This window comes from Nycticebus coucang, chromosome 6, assembly GCF_027406575.1.
Source record: "Nycticebus coucang isolate mNycCou1 chromosome 6, mNycCou1.pri, whole genome shotgun sequence".
NCBI classification, from domain to species: Eukaryota; Metazoa; Chordata; class Mammalia; order Primates; family Lorisidae; genus Nycticebus; species Nycticebus coucang.
The window spans coordinates 2,701,392-2,726,317 of record NC_069785.1 but is presented as its reverse complement, the minus strand read 5'-3'; the positions used below and the strand labels follow the sequence as shown (position 1 = coordinate 2,726,317).

General features: G+C 58.1%; 2 protein-coding genes and 1 non-coding gene across 4 annotated transcripts; 2 read left to right on the top strand and 1 right to left on the bottom strand.

Moving 5' to 3' along the window:
• Positions 1-2,511: 2,511 nt before the first annotated feature.
• CKB (creatine kinase B) lies at positions 2,512-5,836 on the bottom strand. The gene is made up of 8 exons (XM_053593056.1): positions 5,494-5,836; positions 5,015-5,219; positions 4,760-4,914; positions 4,558-4,690; positions 4,089-4,260; positions 3,316-3,439; positions 2,957-3,146; positions 2,512-2,882 (listed from the first exon to the last, which is right to left on the bottom strand). Exons 2-8 carry the CDS (start codon positions 5,205-5,207, stop codon positions 2,704-2,706), a joined length of 1,146 nt encoding a protein of 381 aa, XP_053449031.1. The 5' UTR covers positions 5,208-5,219; positions 5,494-5,836; the 3' UTR covers positions 2,512-2,703.
• Positions 5,837-6,999: 1,163 nt separating this feature from the next.
• LOC128589324 (U6 spliceosomal RNA) lies at positions 7,000-7,106 on the top strand. Its single transcript, XR_008380919.1, has one exon. It is a non-coding gene; the product is annotated as a U6 spliceosomal RNA (small nuclear RNA).
• A 4,776-nt stretch (positions 7,107-11,882) lies between these two features.
• TRMT61A (tRNA methyltransferase 61A) lies at positions 11,883-23,751 on the top strand. Of its 2 annotated transcripts, none has more exons than XM_053593059.1 (4): positions 11,883-12,030; positions 13,002-13,361; positions 15,409-15,675; positions 17,986-23,751. In XM_053593059.1, the coding sequence occupies exons 2-4, from the start codon at positions 13,031-13,033 to the stop codon at positions 18,255-18,257; spliced, it is 870 nt and encodes a 289-aa protein (XP_053449034.1). In that variant the 5' UTR covers positions 11,883-12,030; positions 13,002-13,030; the 3' UTR covers positions 18,258-23,751. The 2 variants fall into 2 exon arrangements, with proteins under 2 accessions (XP_053449034.1, XP_053449035.1); XM_053593060.1 differs by lacking the exon at positions 11,883-12,030 and adding an exon at positions 12,041-12,331.
• Positions 23,752-24,926: the final 1,175 nt, after the last annotated feature.

Genomic DNA, 24,926 nt, shown 5'->3' with positions numbered 1-24,926 from the left:
TATGGGACCCAGAGGCGTGTGGGGTTTTAGCCAAACCTCTATGGCTGCACACAGTCCTTACCAGTTTTCCTCTAAGTAACACATAGTCTTGATTCTTTCTATAGGGCAAGGATCCTCAGAAGGAAGGAGATGTGATGTTCCCAGGGGGCACTTGGAAAGTAGTGCTGGCACAGAGGGGCTGCAGGCCAGGGATGCTGGGAGCCCTGCTATGCCACGTGTCCTAGCCAGGACATGGCTGAGTTCTGGAGAAGAAACAGACTGCCCTACAGGGAGATTTACACTTCACCCAAGGTGCTTCCAGCATCCTGACCGTCCCTGGTACTGGCCTTTGGTAGGCTGTAGTTTCTAGACAGTGTTTGACTGTGATTTCAAGGAGAATTAAACTCACCCATTATAGTCTCTGAAATTCAGAGAAAGGAAGTTGGCCTGTGGTTGGAAGCTGTGTGGAACTGGTGAGCACAGGTAGGCAGGACTGTCACTCCCCTACTCAGGAGTGGCATGTGTATGAAGCCCTGCCTGGTCCCAAAAAGAACAGCAGGATAGAGTAGAAAATAAAAATGAGGCAAAGGGAGGATTATGAGGAGAAAACAAGGGACCCAGGAGAGCAGCAATGGCTCTAATCTAGGATAGCGCTGAGCCCCTGGAAGCCAGCTTTTCCCCGCAGGTCTTGGGCAGCAGTGGCTGAGCTCACCTGACTTAGCAGGGTCAGGGGAGAGTGGGAGGGCCTGGGGGTGGTGCACCTGTGGCTTGGAGTCCCTTCGTACTCAGCCCTTCCTGGTCAAATGTTGAGAGCCCTGCGCGGATAGTTTGAAGTTTCAGCTCACTTGACCACTGTGGTTCTCTCAGAGTGCCCTAGCCTGAGAGTCCACAGTGAAAGGGAGCATTGAAACACTATCAAGAAGCGATTCTGTAGGCCCCTTGGTGGCTGTGTCCACCTGGGTGTAGGGCGAGGTCCATGCTACCCAGGGACAGCTGGGCTCTGAGCTGGCTTCCCCTTCCACCATTCCTCCCTCTCCCCCCACCCCCGTTGATGCTGAGGGGCCCTGAGCCAGCAGGAGGCCCTTCAGCCAGAACCAGCTGCTCCTGGAGAGAAAGGTCACGGAAGGGGTGCAAGCAAGGAACCCCCACCTCACTGCCGCAGGGAGCCTCATATGGTGACACAACAGGTCTGGATGGCTTAGCCAGCCATGTCCCCACTGGGACTGCTGCCCCTGCCTCACTGCCCTAGGCCTCCCCTGTGCTCACCTGAGAAACTGGGCAGTTTCTTTCTCCCCAGTCGCCAGACATGGCAGCCTACAGCAGGGCTGCTGTACAAAAGGCTTAGCCAGGAACTGGACCCAGCCACGGGCTGGGAGGGGACTGAATCCAGGTCCCAAAGGACAGATGTAGAGACGACTCAGCCTTCTGCAACAGGGGACCTGCCCCTTCCTGTACCCAGCCCACCCTCCAGGTCAGCATCACCCTTAGTGCCCCAGGACTCTGGGCCCAGCTTTCTCCTGGTAAAGGCTCCTCAGAGCCCTCCCCAGCCTGGACACTGCCTGAATGGAACCCCCAGATTGATGCCAAAATACACCTTCAATTCATGTCCCATGGCTGCCTCCCACCTGCTCTGCTGGCCTACATGTGGTTCCAGCCTTTGCACAATCTTTGGTGGGCAGGGGTGCAGTGGGCTTGGAGTTGCCAGGGGAGGCCTACCCAGGGTAGTGCATAGAGTAAGCATGTGCCCAGCCCCTGATGCCCAGGGATGGGGGAGGCCCTGGCCAGCAGGTGGCAGCACAAACTGTGTCCTCAAGAGTTAGATGCTGCAGAAGGGTGTGGAACAGGATTCCCAGGCCCTGGCTGGCTCTGCCCAACTGTCTCCACTCCCCAAGGCCTAGCTGAGCCCTTCAGATTCATAACCATGGTAGAACCTTCGGAAGCAGAGGTTGGATGGGGATGGCAGATGGAGACTGTTAGGTACAGGGACCAGGGGACTGCACCTGAAACAGCCCCAATCCCTCCCCTACCAAAGCTGCAAAACAAGACCTGACCGATGGCCCTTGAGGCTGCCTGGAAAGAGCTGGAGCTGGGCCTGGAGGCCAGTAAGGGGGTGGTTCAGCCTGGGGATGGAGGCAGGAAGAAAGTAGAAGGGAGAGATTTAGGAGACTGGAGTCAAGGAATGCTGAGGCCCAAGTTAATGGTGGAGAAACAGAGTTGCAAGGAGACCAGAAAACTATCAAGTTTCTGGGCTTTAGCCCCCCCAGTTGTCCATGTCTTCTTCACCCTGCATGATAGGGCTGAGGAAAGTGCCAGACTCCACCCCCAGCTCCTCCTTCCCTTCCCCCTCATCAGCCCTGAACAGAATGTTAAGAGGGGAGGTAGAGTAGGACAGGGCAGACACAGGAAAGAGACCACCTCTTGTCTTATAGAAAATGGGGCAGGATGGGCCAACCCAAGACTGAGATCCCCCATGGCCTGGCTGCTGGCCCTGCCAGCCCACCCCTGGGGAGAGGAGGCATCACTCAGACACAGGGCAGGCCAAACCCTAGTTTATTTCGGCATCAGCAGTGTCTTAGCCATCAAAAAAATAAACTCTACCAAGAGCGACAGAAGTCTCTACAGCGAGGCTAAGAACTAGCCAGGCGGCGAAATTGGGAGGTGTGGCGGGCACTGCCCAGGCAATAAGTTAGGAAGCAGCGGGGCTGGCGGTGGGCAGGCCAGGCTTCACTTCTGGGCAGGCATGAGGTCGTCGATGGCCTGGCCCTGCTCCAGCCGCTGTTCCATCTCAATAAGCAGCTGCACACCGTCTACCACCATCTGTACCAGCTCCACCTCCGAGAAGCCCAGGCGGTCTGCGTTGGAGACGTCAAAGACTCCACCCACAGCAGCCGTGTCCACACCACCTGGGGAGATAGCCAGCGGTCATCAGGGCCAGAGGGAGAGAACAAGGCTGATCCTGGGGGAGGGGACCACTCACCTGTGCCTCGCTTCTGAAGCCGCAGCCGCTTCAGAACCTCTGGGAACTTCTCATGCTTGCCCAAGTGGGGAAGCTTGATGTGCACACCTGCCCTCAGCCCCGTCCCCAGGTTGGATGGGCAGGTGAGGATGTAGCCCAGGTGAGGGTTCCACATGAATTCATAGTTCTTGGACTTGAAGAGAGTTTCAATCTGGAGGTAGAGAAGAGGGGTGATAGGGAAAGCCTGCCTGATTCCTGCAAGGGACCAGCTAGGAAGGGTAAACTGAGAGGCCAGGGCTCCCCAGGGTGACTGACGGGGTACCCACATCCCTGCCTGGGCTCCAAGGTCGGACCCCAAGGCAGGAGCAGCCAGGCCTGACCTGGGTAAGGCCGTTGCAGAAGCGGGTGAACACCTCCTTCATGTTGCCCCCCTTCTGCATGGAGATGACCCGCAGGTGGTCCTCCTCGTTGATCCACACCAGGAAGGTCTTATTGTCATTGTGCCTGGGGGAAGGGCACAATCAAGCCGAGGCTCCTCCCAGACTGTGTGGTCTGGGCACATCCAGAAAATACTCTAGGGAACCCCAGACTCAAGGAGCCTCACAGGTCCCTGAAGTGCTAGTTACACCTGTCACTGAGAGCGCAGGCTGCTGCCAAGACCCCAGCCCCAGCAGCACCTGCAGGAGGCAGGAAGATGAGGCCACTTCACAGAGGATAGGAAGGGCCCAGACCCTAAGCTGCAGCGGGGCCTGGGGCGCGAGTGGGGCCAGAGCACCACCTATGGGGTTAGGGGCTGGGGCTCCCGGGTAAGACTTGGGCGGTAAGACTGCCCTGACTCCCCTTGGGGAAACGCCTGCGTCACCCAGTTTCTGGCAGGCTCCCAGCAGGGGACAGGATGAGAAAGAGAAAAAACAAGAAGCTCCAGCTCCCAAGAGGGAGTGAAGGAGAGACCCAGTGGGACCGTCCCCACCTCTGAGGTCTCAGGAGCTTGAGGCCTCCACTGAGCTCTTACCGCACCAGCTCCGCCAAGGTCACCTGCGTCACCTGCATAGGACCTGGCGGCCCCAGACCCGGAGCCAGACCCCTGCCTCTTTCTCCGGGACTAGACGGGCGGCCCCACCCCGGCGAGGAAGGGAAGTGGGGGGCCACACACCAGATGCCGCGGGCGTCGGGCCAGTCGCGGGCCATGCCCGAGGCCAGTAGCAGGGGAGACACCGGCTTGTCAAAAAGGAAGTGGTCATCGATGAGTTGCTGCTGCTCCGCCTCGGTCATGCTCTTGAGCGCGTAGTACCTGCCGGCCAGGTCGCCGTCCAGGCTGGACAGGGCTGCGGGGGTGGGGGTGGGGGCCGCGCTCAGACGTCGGGGCGGGCTCCGAGGCTCGGCCCGCCCCTGGGGGATGTCAGAGCCCCGGCCGTCTAGCTTTGGGTAAGTCTGGCCCAGGCGCTGACCCCGGGCCGGACCCCGCCCTCCCCGGCCCCCGGGCCGCAGTGGGCGCGGAGCTGGGCCGCGGTCCCTTCGGGAAACCGAACCGGGTGCACGCGGGTAAGAGCGCGGCCGTGGCGGCTCGGATGACCGATAAACAAGGCCGGCGGGGACCGGCCGAGCGGCGGCCTTCGACCTACCTTCCACCGCCAGCTTCTCGATGGCGCGGCGCTCCCCGCGGCTGCAGTGCGGGGGGAGGCAGAAGCCGCGAATGCTGCGGCCGGTGCGCACCCGCGAGCTCAGCACGTAGTTGGGGTCCAGGTCGTCGCCGCCCTAGGGGCGCGGGGGAGTGAGCGCCAGGCCCGGCCCGCCCGCCCGCCCGCCCGCCCGGCCGCCCCGCACCTGCAGGTTGCCGGGGTTGAGGTCGGTCTTGTGCTCGTCGCCCGGCTTGTAGCCTCCGTGCCGATCCTCGATGATGGGGTCGAAGAGATCCTTGAACACGTCGTACGACTCCTCGTCACCCGCCACGCAGCCCACGGTCATGATGAACGGGTGGCCTGGGGGGGGCGGCGCGGGACGGGGACAGTGACGTCACCGCAGGCCCGCGGCGGCCCCCGCGGCGCGTGGGAAGGGCCGGCCGGGCAGCGGGGCGCGCACCTGGGTTGTCCACGCCGGTCTGGATGACGTCGTCCACCGTGAAGCCGCTCGGCGTGCTCTTGGCGCGCAGCTCGCAGTACAGCTCGGGGGTCAGCACCTTGGCCATGTGGTTGTTGTGGCCGCTGAGGTCGGGGAACTCGTCCTCCGCCGGGAAGCGCAGCTTGAGCGCGTTGTGGCTGTTGGAGAAGGGCATGGCGGCGGCGGGCTGCCGGGAGACGCGGGGTCAGCGGGGACCAGCGCCGCGGGCCTCGCCGGGCCTGCGAATGGACCCCGGCCCCGGCGCCCCGGGGACGTGGCAAGGTCAGCGGGGGCCGCAGCGCGCGCCGGGGACGTCTGCACCACCCAGGACCCCCGACCGGTCCGGCGCGCGCTCCAGATGACGCGACCCAAGCGCGTGTGGCCGCGGTCCCTGCGGCCCGTCCGCGTGCAATGACCTCTGCCCAGCATTCCCCGGACCCCCGAGCCCCGAGCCCACTCACCGGGCAGCCGAGCGAGGGCAGGGGCACTCCGCTGGTGCACAACTCCGGGCGCGGCGCAGGCGGACAGCCGCTGCTCCGCGCTCCCGCGGCTCTTAAGGGGCGCAGTGCGGGCCGCCCATTGGTCGATATTTATAGCCCATTCATTCCATTGGGCGGCGCTGCAGGGTGGTACCGCCGCTTTGTCCGCCGCCGGCAGCCCCCAGAAACCCACCGGCCGCCCACTCGAGCCATCCCCTAGCTGGGACTCTGGGCACCCTCCTGGCGCCCGCCCAAGACCCCGAAGCCAAAACTCCAGGTCCTCGGATATCCGGATCCTCCTCACACACACGGCCTGCGGGCGGGGAAACTGAGGCCAAAGAGCCTGCAGGCATTTGAGGACTCTGGTTCGTCAGCACCTGGCTCCTGCATTCACGAGTCGCGCCAGTCCCCAGGGTGGCGTCTAGGAGCCGGGAGACAGCGCCTGGGGCTTCCGCAGCAGGTACTGCCACAGCCCACCCGGCCGGTCCAAGCTGGACAAGAGCGGCTGACCTTCCTCAAGGTGCCCGCGGGCACCTCCTGGGCGATCTTGGTGCAGAGGGAAGGCGCGCGGGAGGCGCAGTCTGGCTGTGGCCCAGCCTGGCGGCACCCGGGATACCCTGACCTTGGGCGACTCTCCGGGCTCCAGGGTATCCAAGCCGAACTGGAGACCCTGGGGCCCAGCCTCTTTTGGTAGACACAGGAACACTCTGACTCTGAGAGGCCGCTGGTAAGTGCGCAGTCTCAGTTTCCAGACACCAACCCTGGACCCTCTTCTCCGGGGACAGGTTAGTACCATCCACCCCCAAAGGCAGTCTCCAGAAACAGGAGGAGAGATGGAAAGAAACACTAATAATCAATAGCACATGTGAGGTTTATAAGCTCACCTTACTAATAATCAGAATCATGCAAATTAAGATAACAATGACTATACCTTCCCTACCCTGGTTGGCAAAAATTGTAAAAGATTGACACCAGCCACTTCTGGTGTGGAGAGAGGGACCTGCCAACCCCTACATCCTGTGTAGAAAGGATGGACTTGGCAGCATCTGTTAAAATTAAAAATGTTCCGGGCAGCGCCTGTGGCTCAAGGAGTAGGGCGCTGGTCCCATATGCCAGAGGTGGTGGGTTCAAACCCAGCCCCCGCCAAAAAACCACCAAAAAAAAAAAAAATTAAAAATGTTCCAACTCCATAACCCAGCACACCACTTCTAGGAATTCAGTCTGTAGAAAGGAGTCTCAGTTCTCTCTGCAGATAGACCAAGAGACGTGTCGGGCTAAAAACAAATCTGAATAAGACCCTATGCTTGTCACTGGAGCACCGGCCCAGGGTAGTAGGCATCTCCCTACTGTGGAATATTATGTAGCTGTTAAAAAGAGGGAGGTGCCTGGAAAGAGAGTGTCACTTGAACCCAAGAGTTCAAGACCAGCCTGGGCAAGATCCCATCTCTACAAAATAAAAATACATTTAACAAAAAAGCGAGAGTAGTGGTGCTAGCTTCGGCAGCACATATACTAAAATTGGAACAATACAGAGAAGATTAGCATGGCCCCTGCACAAGGAGGACACGCAAATTTGTGAAGCATTCCATATTTTTGCTTCGCCTTATACCAAAAAAAAAAAAAAATGAGTAGTGCTGTGTGGTTAGTGGCCATCAGTGACCACTCACATGTTTCTCCATGAATAAAGCAAGGAAAGGGGAACTCTTCTGTGTATTTGACAAAAAGCCTCCAGTGGCAAGTACCTGCCTAGGGGTATAGCAGGCAGCAGGGTGCACTGTGCCCCATCAGGAGCAAGCAGCCTAGCAACCCCATAGCATTAGGAAGTAAGTGCCAGCCAGGCACGGTGGCTCACGCCCATAATCCCAGCACCTTGGAAGGCCAAGGCAGGTGGATTGCTTGAGCTCACAGGTTTGAGACCAGCCTGAGCCAGAGTGAGACCCCAGTCTCTACCAAAAATACAAAAAAACTGAGGCAAAAGGATCGCTTAAGCCAAAGAATTAGAGGCTGTCCTGAGCTATGATGTCGCCATGCTACGGCACTCTACCCCGTGTGACAGCTTGAGACTGTCTCAAAAAAAAAAGAGTACGGTGCTGTGGCTCAGGGAGTAGGGTGCCATCCCCATATACCGAGGGTGATGGGTTCAAACCTGGCCCCAGCCAAAACTGCAACAAAAAAAGTCGGGCATTGTGGCAGGCGCCTGTAGTCCCAGCTACTTGGGAGGCTGAGGCAAGAGAATCTCCTGAGCCCAGGAGCTGGAGGTTGCTGTGAGTTGTGACACCACAGCACTCTGCCAAGGGCGACCAAGTGAGACTCTTGTCTCTAAAGAAAAAGAAAGAAAGAAAAAAGAAGGAAGGAAGTGCGGCTGGGAACTGGGCAGGGGATTTAAGGGATCCACACAGGTACATCTGAGGAGAGGGCGCTGGAGTTGAGACTCAAAGGACAGGAAACCCCTTTGCTCTGCCTGTGTGAACTTCAAGGATACAGAGTGCCTATGGTTACTGCAGAGGGGACTCTTGCCTCTTCCCTCCCCCTCATCTTGGCTTGCTTTGAGACTTTTTTTTTCTTTTGAGACAGTCTCACTCAGTCCCCCTGATGTACAGTGTCATAACTCACAGCACTCTTGGTGATTCTCTTGCCTCAACCTCTTGAGTAGTTGGGACTACAGGCACCCGCCATAACATCCAGCTATTTTTAGAGACCGGGTCTTGCTCTTGCTCAGGCTGAGCAAGCAATCTGCCAGTCTCAGCCTCCCAGAGTGCTGGGATTACAGGCGTGCACCACCTTGGCCTGGCCTCCATTTTTTTTGATCATTAAACAAACCAATATAAAAAGGCAAATGGGGGCGGCACCTATGGCTCAAAGGAGTAGGGGCCCAAACCCAGCCCCTACCAAAAACTGCAAAAAAAAAAAAAAAAAGGTGGTGCCTGTGGCTCAAAGGAGTAGGACGCCCCATATGCCAGACGTGGCAGGGTAGCAGGTTCAAACCCAGCCCCAGCCAAAAACTGCAAAAAAAAAAAAAAAAAAGGCAAATGGCCCTGTGGGCTGTTGAGACAGCAAGTGTTCCATAAGCCTGGAATTCCTGGACTTTATGCCCCCTACAGCCCCTTCCCCCAATTTTAGAAATATCTGCAGCTGCCCACCCCACCCTCTATCCCAAAAGCCTGAAGGGCTCAAGTTTCCATTTCTAGAAAGGGGAGCTGCTGTCCCTGGAGGCAGACTTGGCTTCCAGACTGGGGGTGGGGTGGCATGCAGAGCTTCCTTTTTGTCTTCAGCCACAAACCTTCTCAAAAGACACCTCTCTCCTCCTCCAGCCTCCCAGCTGAGGCCTGACCTGCTTCCCAAGGTTCCCCTAAGGGAAAGCACCCCCCTCCCTGCTCCCTCCACAGGCAAGGTGAGGTTCTGAGGGCAGGGCTGCAGGAATGCCTGCAGTGAGCACCTGCCAAGGTTCCAGGATGGGGGGAGGCTACTGCCTGGGGCCACAGCGATCCTCAGTCTTCCAAGAGGGTATTTCTATACCCACTTGGCAGATGAGCAAAGGAAGATCAGAAGCTGGAGAAAGAGGTGTTTGGGGGCGGCGCCTGTGGCTCAAGGAGTAGGGCGCCGGTCCCATATGCCGGAGGTGGCGGGTTCAAACCCAGCCCCTGCCAAAAAAAAGAAAGAGGTGTTTGGTCACAGGGCCACCAACCTCTCCATGGTCCCAGAGCACCCCGCCCTGTGCTAGGCTGACCAGGGCTGCCCTTGAGACACTGACTGGCAGTGGAGGATGGTCAGACAGCTACAATCGGGACGAGGGCAGCAGCAGTGGGCAACAAGAAAGGACCCTCCAAGACCTCTACACCCCGATGTCAGCTGAGGTTCCTACCAGCCAGGGGCTGCTAGGGTGCCTGGTAGACCCCAGAGCAGGGAAGCGGGGGGAAAGGGCCTGGAGGGTGCCAGCCTCCCTCTGGGGAGCACTACCTCTGGCTGACCTAGCTCTGTGGACTCTCCCCTTTCCCCAGGTCCTTCAGGACCCAGTTTGGCAGTGTCTGGGCAAGAAGCAGGGTGACATTATGGAGCCAGTTTATGGTCCAGGTTTCTCAGAAATCACACCTGGTTACATAGTAACCATCAGGCCAGGCCTTTTATACACAGAGCCTTGAGAAGAGGCACAGAAACAGGCTGCATGGGTAGAAGTGGGTGAGGTGGGAGGGCAGGGCCAGGCTCCAGCCAGGGCACCAGGAGCCTTGCAGAGTCTGTGCCCAGAGTGTGACTGGGGCAACATTGCTTCCTCCTGGTACCCTTGATCCTGAGCTCTGCAGAACTCAAAGGGGAAGTGAGCTGGTGTCAGGAAAAGAAACAGGGCCTGCCTTGGGGGTCACAGAGCACAGTGGGGTAGGAGGCTGTGCCAGCCACAGAAGAGGGGACCTCAGTCACTCAGTCCCTGCAGTGGGCATCCTTAGCTTCTTCCTTTCCCCCAGGGCCTCCTTTCTGCCTGTTCTCCTCTTTCTTCAAATTGGCCATTGCTTCTCCAAAGCCAGGTTTACCGGCTTTAAATCACAACCCCACTTTGACCTCATCAGCTGTGTAATCTTAGGCAAGTTCTTTAAGCTTTCTGAGTCTCAGTTTCCACATATGTAAAATGGTCCCTCCTTCATAGGTTTGTGGGAAGAGTCAATGAGATGACATTTAGCTTGACAGCAGTTCTCGTTAGGGAAGTCTCAACAAACAAACTGCCCTGGGAAGGGGCCTATACTGGGTAATCAGCTGAGGCCTGGGGGAGGCTAGTACTGCTTGAGGACTCAAGCTGAGGGCTGGGGCAGATTCAGGAAAGCAAATGGGCAGGGCTGGGAAGGCTGTCTGGAGGAGAGGGCACTGGAGGAGCTGGCTAGCCAGTGATGGACAGGGAGCTAAGTGGGAAGTCGGAACCAAGGGAAACCACCAAGTCCCTAAGTCTTAATTTAGGCTTTTAGTAAACATCTGATCCTGTTTCCACACTGAGGCAGAGAGGCTGGGGAAGAGGAACCTCCAAGAAGAAGTGGAAAATTGAAATCGCCCAGGAAAGCAATTAGGAGTGATTCAGGTGGGTGCATCATCCAGGCAGTGAAGCCCATAGTTGGAACAGAGGATGGGAGCCATGGGTGGGGCTAGGTTGTCTCAGTGTTAAGAGCAGAAGGCAGGGAGGCCATGATGCAGCTGTATAGGCAGATGGTGGCCAGAGCAATGGCCCCGCAGGGCAGTGAGCCCACAGATGCCACCAAAGACCTCTCATCTCTTACCCTCTGTCCCCAGGTCTCTCAGCCCCAGGGTAGGGTCATGGACTGAGTTCAGGCACCAGTGTTTCCATGATGGACCTAGAGGGACCCATGACAAGGGCCACAGACACCTTGGTCTAGCCTGGCCCTGAAGGAGGAAGAGCTAGCCCCTCTCTCCAGGGGCCTGGATGCCCCTATTTACCAGGCTGTAGTTACCTGGGGTCTGGGGAGTGTGGCCTGAGTTTAGACCCCCACCAAGACCTGGCTGAACCCTAAGATGGGAGATTCTCTATTCCCTACCCGCCCCCAAGACAAACAGGACAGGCCCAATCCTGGGAGCTAAGGACTAGAGAAAGACAATCCAGGTCCTCTGTCCTACGCACTCACACTCCAGCTTGGGTCTTTTCCTTTGCCAGAAGCTATGGTGCTTTATTACTCCTTCTGTATTCCTTTCTGTCTAATAAAATTCTACCTTATCACTGATCTATGGTCCCTGGGTTCATTCTTTGAATCCCCCAATCCTGCAAACAAAGAACCTACTGAAGAAAAAAATTCTGGTAACACAGTTTCCACTTCCCTTTTCTACCCTGTCCTGTAGCTGCCCTCCCCCAATCCCCAACTCAGGCCCCTCGCTTGTCCTTATCCATATCTCACTGTGTCTTGGGTCCCAGGAGGGGGACACAAGACCCCACTTCCCTCCTTGAAGCAGCTCTGCACTCAGAAAAGTGTGCCCCTGTTGGAGAAGGCAGACCCTTCCAGGTGACCATCCCCTGTGCCTCTGGCTGACCCTAACCCCTTGGGACGACTTGTCAGTCCATTTTCTGACATTCATTCTGGGCCCGCGCAGGGGTGTTTCCAGAGCACATTGCGAGGACAAAATGTCCACAGCACGGTATCCTGGCAGAGGACTGGGCATCTAGCCGTGGGCCGGCCACCTGTGGATTCCCGGGCGCCAAGGCGGCCCTTTATTAATCGTGTGTTTGGATAAAATCTAAAAGGATGGCAATAACCTCAGCCAGGGCCGTCGCGGCTGATGGGACAGGAAGACTTATTCTGTCTCCCGACCTCTCGTGGAATGAGCACGTACACACACAGGGACTCAGGTCAGGGAAGAAGGCGACCAGGGAACGACCTCCAGGAGGCACGCGAAGGGCAGCGGGCGTTCCCAGGATCCCGCGCGCTGCGGGGCTGCGGGCAGAGCGACGTCATCAGCGGGCGCGGGCCCGGAAGTGCTGTGGCTGCTGCTGCTGGTCGCTGAGGCACGTGTGGAGCCCTGGGAGCGTCGCGGGTGAGACAACGCGGGGTCCGCGGTGGCAGTGCGTGGGTGCGGGTTGCCTGGGCAGGTCCTGCGCTGCCCCTCCTCCCTCGCGTGGCCGCCCCATCCCTCTGCCACCCTGGCCTGGGCTCTTCCTGCCTCTGCACTGGCTGGGCGGCTGTTGCTGTTTACCGCCTGCTCCGCGTCCCCAGCCCTTCCTTGGGGAGCCCTTGACTGTTGCATACCCCACCCCCTTCCTCCCAGAATAGCGCTTGGGGGAGATTATGGGGACAGGGTTCTGCGGATGAAGCCTGGCGTAGAGATGACCTCACAGGTCGGTAAGGACAGCCCCCAAAGGCCGCTTTCTTGTCTCACATTTGAGGAATGGGGGCAAGGCTCCGGATCGGGTTCTTTATGGGAATCCCTGGGTCCGACCTTCGCCATTGCCAAGTCTCACTGTCTTCATCTCTGATTTCACCTTATAGCCCCTGTCTCTTGTCCTAGACCAAGAAAGGCTTCAAATGTCAGCCCTGACTTGAATGCAGGCCTATTGGGCCACCCTGTCAGACAGTGCCTGGGGCTGAGCTAGCCATACCCCACACCCCACACCCCCCACTGCTCAGGATTTGGGCCACACAGCCTTTTTGTGTGTGTGTGTGTGTGTGTGTGTGTGTAGAGACAGAGTCTCACTTTATGGCCCTCAGTAGAGTGCCATGGCATCACACAACTCACAGCAACCTCCAACTCCTGGGCTTAAGCGATTCTCTTGCCTCAGCCTCTCGAGTAGCTGGGACTACAGGCGCCTGCCACAATGCCCAGCTATTTTTTGGTTGCAGTTCAGCCGGGGCGGGTATGAACCTGCCACCCTCGGTATATGGGGCCGGCACCTTACCGACTGAGCCACAGGCGCCGCCCCCACACAGCATTTTTTCCATACCCCAGGTTGACATCCTACCTCTTGGCCTCCTGGCCTACTGCTCATGCACACACATACCCTTCCTCAGGTCCCTGGCACTTGCCAGACACCAGCACCATGAGCTTCGTGGCATATGAGGAGCTGATTAAGGAAGGTGACACAGCTATCCTGTCACTGGGCCATGGTGCAATGTTGGCAGTGCGTGTGCAGCGTGGAGCACAGACCCAGACCCGGCACGGTGTACTGCGGCACTCAGTTGACCTCATCGGCCGCCCCTTTGGCTCCAAGGTGACTTGCGGCCGTGGTGGCTGGGTGTACGTGTTGCACCCCACACCTGAGCTCTGGACGCTGAACCTGCCACACCGCACGCAGATCCTATACTCCACTGACATTGCCCTTCTCACGATGATGTTGGAACTTCGTCCTGGCTCTGTGGTCTGCGAATCTGGTGAGTTCCTTGGGCCACCTCAGTTCTAACTGAGAAATCAATATGAAGATGGAGGTCAAAATGACGTCCAGGCAGCTCCCAGCCTGCCCTACCTGCAGACAAGCATGGCTACTCAGTTTCTGTTTTCACAGCTTCCTTTTGGGGGCTGACTGCAGGGAGTGAGGGTGGAGGCAGGGGAGCCTGTTAGGTGGTTGGGGCTGTAATCTGAGAAAGAGGTGGTGGGGGACTGGCCTCAGATAGCCAAGGAGGAGGTGGTGCCTCATCCTGCTTGCCTTGTGGTCTGGGGCTAGAGTGTTGCTTGGTGCTGACCACGGTGCTGATGGCTAGTTCCTAGTCGCCTTGCTGAGGAGGGAAAGAGAGGTATCGCTTTCAGGAGGGAGTTCAGGACTACTCCCAGGGGCTCATGGTAGGCAGGGAGCCTGCCCCGTTCTTATTCATGGCTACATCCTCACCTACCACCGATGAATGTGAGCTCCATTGTTGCTGAGCCATGGGTGTGTGGTGTAGATACTACCCTGCCACACACACGTACACACACACAGATGCTGGGGGTGCAACTGAAGTCAAGATGGGTTCTAGCTCAAAGTGAGCCGAGATGGTGGTGTGTTCTTCATGGGCTAGGGAGCTGTGGGCCAGGGTCATGAAGAGTCCTAGCACTGCTGCTGTTGACTTTCTCAAGGTCCCTGGAGGGTGGGCGGTGGAGAGGTACTCAGCCAGCTCCAGCAGCCACTGCTCCTTGTGCTTCCTGTGGCCAGCATGCTGGCCTCTCACAGGCCCTGGCTCCACTCCTCTCCTGGGCTCCTCTGAGGTGCCAGGTTCCCATTGTTGGGGGAGAGCACAGACAGGAAGCCCAGAGGACCAGCTCAGTGGTGCTGACTGCAGTGAAGCTTGTGGGCCTTGGCTGCGTGTTTGAGGGTGACTCAGAGTGGGGTCTCTGCAAGTAGGGAGTCAGGACTGTGAAGAAGAGATTTGAGTTGAAAGGAGAAAGTGCCTAACAAGAGCAAGGGAGAGCTGTGTAAAGGCCCTGACGTGGGGCCATGCCACGGGGCTGGAGTGGTGGGTGGGAGCAGGGTACAGGACGTCAGGTGGGAGAGGAAACAGGGTGCCCTCAGAGGGTTCCCAGAGGTCTGACTCTCCTTCAGTGGGAACGGCCAGGTTGTGCAAAGGGGAGTGTCGCCATCTGACCAAGGCCAGAAAGAATGCCATGGCTGTAAAGGGACAAGATCAAAGGTGACCACGGTGGTGGCTGTCACGAGAGCCCTAGAGAAGGGCTGAGCAGGTGTGGTGGGCACGTGGGAGGAGGGTCGGCAGGATGTGAGATGGAGGTGTTGAAGGCGCCTCTGTGGAGTCTGGCCAAGCACTGGGTGTCCTCAACTGGCTCTGGCACACCCCAGAAGGGTACAGATTCAGGCTTGTTGGTGCTGAGCGCCGTTTGAGTGTTGAGGGGGAGGTGGCAAGTGTGCAGTGGGTGCTGTGGTAGAATCTGGGGTGGAGGCACGTGGCATTGGCAGTTGTCAGGCAGCTGGCGTTGGAAGCTGTGGGGTGGGGGCAATAGGCCCAGGTCCGAGTCTTGTAGAACAGGAAGTCGAAACTAAGGTGAGAAATGGAGAAGGGTCCTGCGAAGTGGGGGCAGAGTACAGTCTTATGTGGTGGGGGTGGGCTGCCTCACGGGGGAGGCACTTTGTGGGAGGCAATGGGGTAAGGGATGGGACAGAACCAGCTTCTTTGTCCCTTTGGGGAAGACTTGCTGTAAGGCCCCTAGCTGGGCTCCCCCTCAGCCCCTTTACCTTCTGCACCAGGCTGGGATTGGGTAGGTGGCTTCTGTCCTCCCCTCCCCAGGAGCCTGGATGCAGCCTCAGCTTCCCCAGCCCAGGGCTTGAGACAGCCAGGGCCACAGGTGGCCCAAGGACTGATACCTATATATGGCTGGGGGTCAGCTGCCCTCCCAGGCCCTTTGCAGGTCTCTCCAGGGTAGGGAGGGGTTTGCTTCCTGGGTGGCTGTGACATCTGAGCAGTCCGCCTGATGCCTGCCTGTCTCATCCTGTAGGCACCGGCAGTGGCTCTGTGTCCCACGCCATCATCCGCACCATTGCTCCCACGGGCCACCTGCACACAGTAGAGTTCCATCAGCAGCGGGCAGAGAAGGCTCGGGAGGAGTTCCAGGAGCATCGAGTGGGCCGCTGGGTGACCGTGCATACCCAGGATGTGTGCCGCAGTGGCTTTGGTGTGAACCGTGAGGCAGATGCTGTCTTCCTCGACATCCCGTCACCTTGGGAGGCTGTGGGCCATGCCTGGGATGCCCTCAAGGTTGAAGGTGTGTGGGGGTTCCAGAAGGATCCAGCCCTGGGGGTGTGGGACTTGGCTACAGAGAGGTTCTGAGGCTTCCTAACTACACGGCAGAATGGCCAGGCCAGGCCAGGGCCCCTTTGTGGCCTGTGGTGAGGAATGGTTGAATTGGCTAGGGAGTTTGGGTTAGGGGGATGGGGCTGGCCTGGCCTGCTTCTGGCTCTGCCCTGGTCCCTGCTAACTAAGGCAGGAGTGGTCTGAGGTCCCTGGGGAATGTGCCCCCACAAGTGCAGAATGCAAAGTAGGCCCAGGGCAGAGGTTGGAGGGCAAGGGCAGCCGCTGTCCCCAGCTGTTTCCTGCAGTCTCCCTCTCCCCCCCATCTCACAGCCCAGGGAGCCAGCCCCTTTTAGGGAAGATGCTGGGTGTGGGGGTGGAGCAGCCTATGGAAGGTCGGGCCCCAAGCCAGGGAGGCGCTCCTGAGGCACAGGGTTTTTCCTTTTCTGGAGAAGAAGCAGGCTGGTGGGGAGGGCTCCTCCCAGCTGAGAGTTGCAGTGCGAGGTGGGAGGCAGGATGAAGGCCCTGGGGAGGGCCAAGGCCTGGCTTGGATAGCAAGGCAGTCGCTGGGGATCCCTGACTGCTGGCTTAGGCTCTCCTAGACTGCTGAGGTAGCCTTGGCCTGAGGGAGGGACAGCTGCTGGAGTCTCCCCACACCTACACCCCCTGCAGCTTTGCCTCTGTATACCTGTGAGTTCCAGCTGTCTGGGGACCCTGGTGGGCTCAGGGCCTAAGTCCCTGCAGAATCCCACTCGGCCTCCTCCTTGCTGCAGTGGCTCTTCCTCCGTGGCTCCAGGGGATCTGCATCCATCTGTTGTCCCCTTGTTAGGTCCCTGTAAATTCTCCTCTGGGCCCTTTTCCTGGCTCTGCTGGATCTGGGCCCAGAGGATCCTGACTTATCCTGGGCCTGGCGTTTTCTTTTCTTTTTTTTTTTTTTTTTTTTGGATACAGCCTCAAGCTGTCGCCCTGGGTCGAGTGCTGTGGCATCATAGCTCACAGCAACCTCCAACTCCCGGGCTCAAGCGAGTCTCCTGCCTCCACCTCCCAAGTAGCTGGGACTACAGGCGCTCGTCACAACGCCCGGCTATTTTTTGGTTGCAGCCATCATTGTTGTTTGGTGGGCCAGGCTGGATTCAAACCCACCAGCTCAGGTGTATGTGGCTGGCACCTTAGTTGTTTGAGCCGCAGGCGCCGAGCCTTTGGTGTTTTGTTTTGTTTTTTTTTTTTTGAGACAGAGTCTCACTTTCTTGTCCCTGGTAGAGTGCCATTGTCATAGCTCACAGCAACCTCAAACTCTTGGGCTCAAGTGATCCTCTAGCCTTAGCTTCCTGAGTAGCTGGGACTATAGGTGCCCACCACAACCACCTGCCTATTTTTTAGAGACGGGGACTCAGTCTTGCTCAGGCTGGTCTCAAACTCTTGAGCTCAGGCAATTCACCCACCTTGGCCTCCCAGAGTGGGGTCTGGCATTTTCTGTTGCTCGCCTGCTGTGGGACCCCTGGGAAGGAGGTATGTGGTGTGTTCAGCTTTGGCGGTGACACTGAGCCTTATTTGGGCTGGTGTCATACGGCAGGCACCTCCCCTACCCAGAACTCCCTACAGCCCTGTCTCAGGGTATGGCTGAGGGGAACAGGCCTCAGGGATATTTGAGGCTTGCCGTGGCCACATTCACCCCCCTGCTTTGGCTTCCCTGCACCCTCCCTGCAGGGGAGGGACCTGGGCTGGACTCATTCACCCAGGGCCAGGCTAAGTGAAGCCTGTGGGCTGCCCTGGTGGGAGGGCTTGTCATGCTTGGCTATTAAGCTCTGCTCAGAGTGGGTGCCTCCTGTTCCTGGGAGCTGGCGACAGCCTCTAATTTCCTGTGACAGCAGCACCCCCACCCTGGCCTACACAGCCCGCCCTGTGCTACTGGATTCTCAGAGCTGCTCTGATGCCCTGCCCTCACCCTGACCCCCGACAGCCTCAGGGAAGGCAGGATGGTGGTGCCCACTGTAGGCAGAGTAAGATCAGAGCTGTGTGGGTTCAGCCTAGTGCCTAGAACATGGGAGGGCTCCGTCCTGGGGCCAAGCTGGTTGGAGTGAAATGTGGTCCTGTGTCCAGGAGGCCCCTAGGCGGCTCTCTGGTAAGGACCGGGCCTATGCATGGCTCTGTGGCCTGAGGGTTTGAGTCCAGTGCGATGACTTAGGCTGGCCTCAAGCCCCATTGCCAGAGTTTGGGGATGCTGAGTGGGGACCTGGGGCTCTGCCATCCTCTGCCCTCTGACCTTGTGTCCTGCTCCCTGCAGGTGGGCGCTTCTGTTCCTTCTCACCGTGCATTGAGCAGGTACAGCGCACATGCCAGGCGCTGGTGGCCTGCGGCTTCACAGAACTGAGCACCCTGGAGGTGCTGCCTCAGGTCTACAATGTGCGCACCGTCAGCTTGCCTCTGCCTGACCTGGGAGCCAGCACAGGCCCCCCTGCTGGCCCTGATGCCAGCCCCTTCCGCAGTGGCACGCCCATGAAGGAAGCTGTGGGCCATACCGGATACCTGACATTTGCCACCAAGACCCCAGGCTAGTGGCTGCTACCTGGGAGCACCAGGGAGCTGGGAGAGCTGTGGGCCCCAGGCAAGGAAGCTAGAGGCCACCTTATATGGTCAGCGGATGCTTGCTGGGCCTGTGTTCAGAAACAGATTGTAGGGCAGGGCTTGGGCGCCTCCCAGGTTGCTGAGTGGTGGAGGGGCATCTGTTCCCCTCACCCCCACCACTGCCCAGCCCCCAGCCTGATCCCCAGCTGTTCTTTGTTGCCAAAACGAAGTCTGCACTGCCACAGGCTCTCCTGACTGTCGGGGACCAAGGAGGCAGGATCTGAGCCCCTGCCCCAGTGGCCTGAGCAGGAAGGGATGGAGGAGGGGCAGAGGCCCCCTGTCTGTGCCCCTACTGCTGTGGCTGCTCCCAGGCTCTTCCGTGGCCAAAGCTCCACACTGGTGTTCCCTGGGCGTGGCCAGAAGCTGAGATAGAGCTGACTAGAGAGCCCTGCCCTACCCCTCTGCCTTCCCCAGTGCCGCGGGGGACCAGGAAAGGTGACCCTGCTCTCTGGCCTCCAGGCTGACTCCACAGCATTAGGCACTGCCTAGGCCTAATGTGTCCCCTCCTGTCCGAGGGGCAGGGTGTATTCCCCATTGGGCCAGGTCCCTTAATGTGTCATCAGTGAGGTCATATGTCACACAGAGGAACAGAGAAGGACAGTTATTTGCTTCAAGTGACCTAGCAAGTCCGTGTTGGAGCTGGGGTTTGGACCAGCCTGGGCATCCCAGACCTACATGGGTAGCCCTGCCCCTCCCAGGACCCTGGGGCACTCATCACTTTTCCTGCCATGTGGCTCTGCACCTGGGCTCCCTGTGGTTAATAGCAGCATCATGGGAGGACCAGCACCTAAGTCAGGCCGTGGCACAGCTGTGCAGCTGCCACTGCTGCATGGATGGCCTGAGTGTGTCCCCTATGCTGGGGAAGGAACCTTGGGCACTGTGTGGCACCAGGCCAGTGTGTATGACAACAATAAACATGCTGCTCCCATGTGCTGACCGGTCCCCTGGCTGTGGAGAAGCCTCCCCAGCTCTGCCCCCCCCATACCCTGCTGTTGCTTCTCCTTGACCTAGGGAGGGTGCTGGTAGGGCCCTAGGCTCCAGGACCTGGGAGCTCAGTGGACAAAGGGGTATGTGGCCACTCCAATCCAGCTCTGGGAAGGGCCATTTGGGTGAGAGTTGGCTTTTAAGAACACTGGACCTTCCTCCACAGACCCCAGGCCTTCCTGGGTCCCTACAACTGTAGCTCTGCTCCAGGGGCCTTGTCCCTCTCTTTTCGGACCTGGCCTGACCTACCCTTACTCCTAGCCCCCAGGCCAGGCTCAACATGAAAGTGGGTGGCCCCAGTGCCAGGAGCTCCTGGAGGGTCATAAACTGGGCAGCCACTCCACCACTCACATGGTGCTGGGCTCCCCCCAAGCCTGCCCTGCTTTGCCCAACCTCAGCTGCCTGGCCTTGGGGGAGTCTCACAGGTGAGGATCAGGAGGTACTTTGGAGTACAGCTTTCCGTGATTTTCAGAACACAGACTGCAAGTCCTGGATGTGTCCATTTTCCAGATAGGGCGGAGGCTGGCAGCCCAGACAGTGGACCTGGTGCATTACCATCATCTGTACTCAAAAACTGGAGGAACAGTGGGGACCAGGGTTCCTGTCCATCCTCAGTTGGCACACAAGACCGGCCATTCTCCTGATCTGGGATTCTTTTAGCCCCAGCCCTGTGCTGTACTGCTCGCACACAGGCCCTCATGTCTTTCCCAGGCTAGCGGTCCACCCCCTGCCGCATAGCCCTCTGGCCTCAGCTCAGCTTCACCCATTCCATGAACCAGCTGTGAACTTCTACATGTCCTTCAATACCCCACTCAAATGTCCCTCAGCATGCTTTCCTTGACCATCTTGGTGCCACACCCAGGCAGAAGCAGCCTGTACACCCATCATTTGCTCTCATGTGGCCTGTGCTGGGTATTCTCGTGCTGCTCCTATCTGGAAGCCCGACAGCAGAGTAGTAGCGGAAGCCAGGCAGTCCCCCAGTTCTGTAGGTAGGGAGCCTGACTCCCAGAGAAGCAGGGCTGGGGCCTGTGGCCAGTGACCAATCAGGCTGCTGGTGGTCACCTTGAGTCAGCAGCACAGGCTCATCACGGGGCAGGAATTCACCGGGAAACTCCTACTTAGTGTCACTAACCTCTGGCCCTCTTTTCCTTGGGCAAAGGCACATCTGACTCCCTGGAAAGCCCTGGGCCTGGCTCCAGCCACTTCCCCCATGGAAGCCTCCTCCCGAGTCCCTGTGAGCTGCTCCTGGGCCTCAACCTTACCTCCCCTGAGGACCCCTGTCCCCAACCAAGAGTGCCTGGGGCCAGTCTCTGGGTGAGTGTATTAGGGGAACCATGCTATGGGGACATGCCCCTTAGAAGAATGAGGAGAGCTCTGCTCCTGGTCTCCATGGAGCTCTCCTGTCAGCCATCTGCCAGGGTCCCCAGCCCACGGTACAAGTGGGGAAACTGAGGCCTGGGGAAATGAGGCTTACTGGGATCCCAGCCATAGATGGTCCCCCAAAATGATCACAAAGGCTGGGGTGGGTTTCTGATGGGTTATGGAAAGCTCTTAAGGACAGGGGGTGCTGGGTGGCTGGCGCCTGTGGCTCAGTGAGCAGGGTGCCGGTCCCATATACTGAGGGTGGCAGGTTCAAACCCGGCCCCAGCCAAACTGCAATGACAAAAAAACAATAGCCAGGTGTTGTGGTGGGTGCCTATAGTCCCAGCTACTCAGGAGGCTGAGGCAAGAGAATCGCCTAAACCCAAGAGCTGGAGGTTGCTGTGAGCTTTGACACCATGGCATTCTGTCAAGAGAGACAAAATGAGACTCTGTCTCAAAAAAATAAGAGCGTGTGCTGGCTCAGCACCTGTAGTGCAGTGGTTACAGTGCTGGTGACATGCACCGGGGCTGGTGGGTTCAAACCTAGCCTTGGCCAGCTAAACAACAAAAGTAGCCAGGTGTGACTGTGCCTGTAGTCCCAGCTTCTTTGACAGGCTGAGGCAAGAGAATCACTTAAACCCAAGAGTTTGAGGTTGTTGTGAGCTGTGCTGCCACAGCACTCTACCAGGGTGACATAGTGAGACTCTGCCTCAAAAAAAAAGGGAAAAAAAAGAAAAGGGCGGCAACTGTGGCTCAAAGGAGTAGGGCACCGGCCCCATGTGCCGGAGGTGGCGGGTTCAAACCCATCCCCGGCCAAAAAACTGCAAAAAAAAAAAGGGGGTGCTTGTGCAGAATGGGAATATGGGAGGGTGGGCAGCCTTCCAGGAAGGGGGCAGCCCAAGACAGTGAGGTGAGCACAGGTGAAAGGTACCCCAGAAACAGTGGGCACAGAGAGTGTTGTTTGCAAGGCTAGGGCCTGGTGCCTCACTGCCCAGGGGCTGTTGGGCTCACTGTCCCTGCCATGGGGGAAAGGGGCACTTATACTCAGCAGAAGTTGATGAAATCTGCTGTGTGCCAGGCTCCTTCCTGGGTGCTGAGGGCCTATCCAGGGCAGCCCAGGCCTGCTAGGAGGGCTCCTAGGAACTGGACACAGATCGGGGTACACAGGGCAGGTGAGACGAAGAGAGCAGGAACTGAGCCCCTATGCTGCTGGCCACGGTGGGGGAGGGGCCCTTTCTGTCTCCATGGCCCATTTCTTGGACATTGGAGCTAGATTAACCTGAGGGTTGGTGGCAGAGACTAGCTTAGAGCTGGGGGTCCATTGGCCCAGAGCCTGCCAGGCTGGCAGCAGGGTAGGGGGTGTCTCTGCATAAGAGGTGGTGGCAAGCAGGGGAATGGGACTGTGGAGGCCTGCCGGCCAAGCCCACCCAGTATGCTCCCCACCATGTCGAGTCTCAGCCCAGAAGAGCCTGTGTGGCCCAGCCTGGCGCCCGGGACGAGGGCGTTTCAAAGTCAGGCTGCCTCGGAAGTGGTGGCGGTAGCAGGAGAATAACTTGACTCCCACCAGGCTGAGAATAGCTCGGAATTGGGTCACGCTCACCCAGCACTCCGGTCACAGCCTCCAGCCTTTGACAATAATCAGCTTTCTCCCAGACATCTGTCCCTTTGGCTGGTGCAGGTTTTTACAAGGAGCAAAGTGGAGGGGCTGTGGGGGAGGGGCCTTCCTGCTGCCCTCTTCCTTGCTTCCTTTGTTCTCCCTGCTCCGGGCCTCTGTGCCAGGTCACCTCCTCCTTCCTGCCCACCCCCTTCTCCCCTCCACTCCCACAACCCACCAATCTCCTGCCCCAGGCAGGAGAGGAGGCAGGTGGGGTCAGATGGAGGTAGTGGGCTGTGCCTTGCCCCAGAGCCCTGGCCAGTCCTGTCCTGCCTCTCCTGAGGGTCAGGGTCCACATACTACTGCCCAGAGTCCCCTCCTCTGACCCCCTCCAAACCCCTCCTGGGTTCTTCTCCCTTTTAATGCAGATAAAGGGGCATTCAGGAGTAAGCCACCCTGCTTCACCAAAGACGCTGGGGACCCATGTCTCTTCAGACCTCAAACTTCCTCTTGTTTCCTGCCCATTTTTCCCAGAGTTTTGCCCTCCTCCTCCCAGAGTAGCCTTGAGAGGATGGAAGAGCTGGGTGATGTCAGAGGCCTTCACAGCCCGAGTCCATGCTGCCACCAGATGGTGTGTTAGGGTGCCAAGCCCATCCTTGTGACAGCGTAGCAGGTACTACTTGCGGAGGTCCCAGCATGCCTGCCAGGCACACTGTCTTCAGTTCTTTAATGTTTACAGACCCACAAGGCACTACTGTTCTGGGTGACACCTTTCCTAAGCTTCAGCCACAGGCATGTTCTTGAAATGCCCATGAATCTGAGGTTCTGAAAAAGTCCCTGGACCAGCTGCTCTGTGTCACCTGGGAGCGCAGTGGAAATGCAAATTCCTGGCCTCACCCCAGACCTGAGTCAGGAACTTGGGCAGGGCCACCCATGTTCAACAAGCCCTTCAGTTCAGAGTCACTGCTGGGAGAACCTGGAATCTGTCAAACTGTTCCTTCCTCTTAAAATGAAAAACACCTTTACTAAGGCAGCAGCAGTGCTGGGAGCTCCCTGCACACAATGGGTCCGCTGTTTCTGAAGCCAAGTTGTCGTTTAGACAACTAAACGACTTGGTTTGGTTGGGTGATTGCCTCAGAGTCCCCACATCCTTCTCTTGTGTCCCTGACTCTCCTGATAAACAGGAGGCAGCCTTGGGAACTGTGTGTGGACCTCTTTGGGCTCTGATTTGCACAAACCGAATGTTTTATTTTATAAAATGGGACAACAGGAAAACTTGAAGCCTGTGTGGGTGTTTGTGAGTTTAAGGAATGACAACACCTTTGGGTGTGTGGATGGCCTCTGGAAGGGGATGTGGAGGAGGGAGAAGGGGACAGAGATGAGGCTGCCCTCAGAGTCCCTGGCTCTGGGGCCTGCTGGACGATTGATTCTCTCTGCTGATGCATTTCTTAACATTTTCCAAAATAAAAAGGTGTTTTTTTAAAGGGCAGATGCCCCAGGCTTCATCAACCCTTCATTTGTTGTACATGCACCAAGGGCCCTGAGCTCTGCTGTGCAGTGGACGGACTCAGAGCTCCTTGCACTTCCTGGGCCTGGGGGCCACTGCTCCTAGCCTTGCTGTCCCCAGGGTACCCTCACATCAGGAGACCATGGTATGTCTCTTGGGTTCCCCAGTGTTGGAGTCTGGGGTGGGCCCACGCTGCAGGCAGGTGAGAGAGATAGGATAGCTCTGTCCCCAGCAGAGACAGCTGGTGCTGTCCATACACTACTCCTGGTATGGACCCACAGACCTAGGAGCAGGTATGCTGGGGCACAGGACAGGTCTCTGGAGTGGCTTAGCCCTGGAGGCAGGAGCAGGCTGGGACCATTCTCACTTCTTGCCCTGAGGCCATCCTTCAGGCCTCTCCAGGACCAGGTGACCTTCTACCTCCTTACCTCTGCCTTCCAGACCTTCCCAATGCCCTGCTTGCTCAAACCCCACCTAGTTGCCATCAGCAGGCCTGGCTGTTTCCCTTGTCCCAGAAAATAGGTTAAATGTCCAGCCTATTGCAGTTTCATTTACAGGCAGTGTCTGGCTCCAAGAGTCCTGACCAACATATGTGCCGAGTGACCACCTCTCTGCCTCTTGATACCCCACCGTTAGGCAGCCACCAGCTGCTTCCTGCCACTTCTATAGCACTTGCCCAGGGTGAGTCTGTATAAGGGGGTGTGAGGCAGAGAGAGGACCAGGTTTCTCAACAGAGACCATCTATGGCTTTTCAGAGAGCACCACCATAGCAAGGAGCTGGCACATGGTGGTCAGCAGTGCCCTGATGCCTGTCTCCCAGGGCGCTGAATGTGGCCTAGGCCTGCGGAGGTGCAGCCCTGCCTAGGAATGCTGGCGTGGGGTGGGGATGGTGGGACAGCAGAGGCTTGTTGCTAAGCTACGGGTACAATGGACATTCCGGGTGCCAGGCAACGGGGAAGGAGACAGTTCTTGGCAGGGGAGGGCTGGGGATCCCAGACCATGCTTGCCCCCAGTTCTGTTGTGTGTACCCCCTGAGACATCCAGGCCCACAGGTCATCTGGCCCTCAGGTGAACTGCGGCCCCCTCCTCCCTCCTGACTATGCTTGCCTTGGTCCCCCAGTCCCAGAGGACGGGGGGTCATAAAGTCCAGGGC

Coding starts and splice junctions, on each gene's coding strand:
- CKB (XM_053593056.1), bottom strand. CDS start 5,207: ATGCCCTTCTCCAACAGCCACAACGCGCTCAAGCTGCGCTTCCCGGCG. Junction 4,915..5,014: donor GACCGGCGTGGACAACCCAG/GTGCGCGCCCCG, acceptor CGCCCCCCCCAG/GCCACCCGTTCATCATGACC. Junction 3,440..4,088: donor CCCGACGCCCGCGGCATCTG/GTGTGTGGCCCC, acceptor CCCTTCCCCCAG/GCACAATGACAATAAGACCT.
- TRMT61A (XM_053593059.1), top strand. CDS start 13,031: ATGAGCTTCGTGGCATATGAGGAGCTGATTAAGGAAGGTGACACAGCT. Junction 13,362..15,408: donor CTCTGTGGTCTGCGAATCTG/GTGAGTTCCTTG, acceptor CTCATCCTGTAG/GCACCGGCAGTGGCTCTGTG. Junction 15,676..17,985: donor GGATGCCCTCAAGGTTGAAG/GTGTGTGGGGGT, acceptor TGCTCCCTGCAG/GTGGGCGCTTCTGTTCCTTC.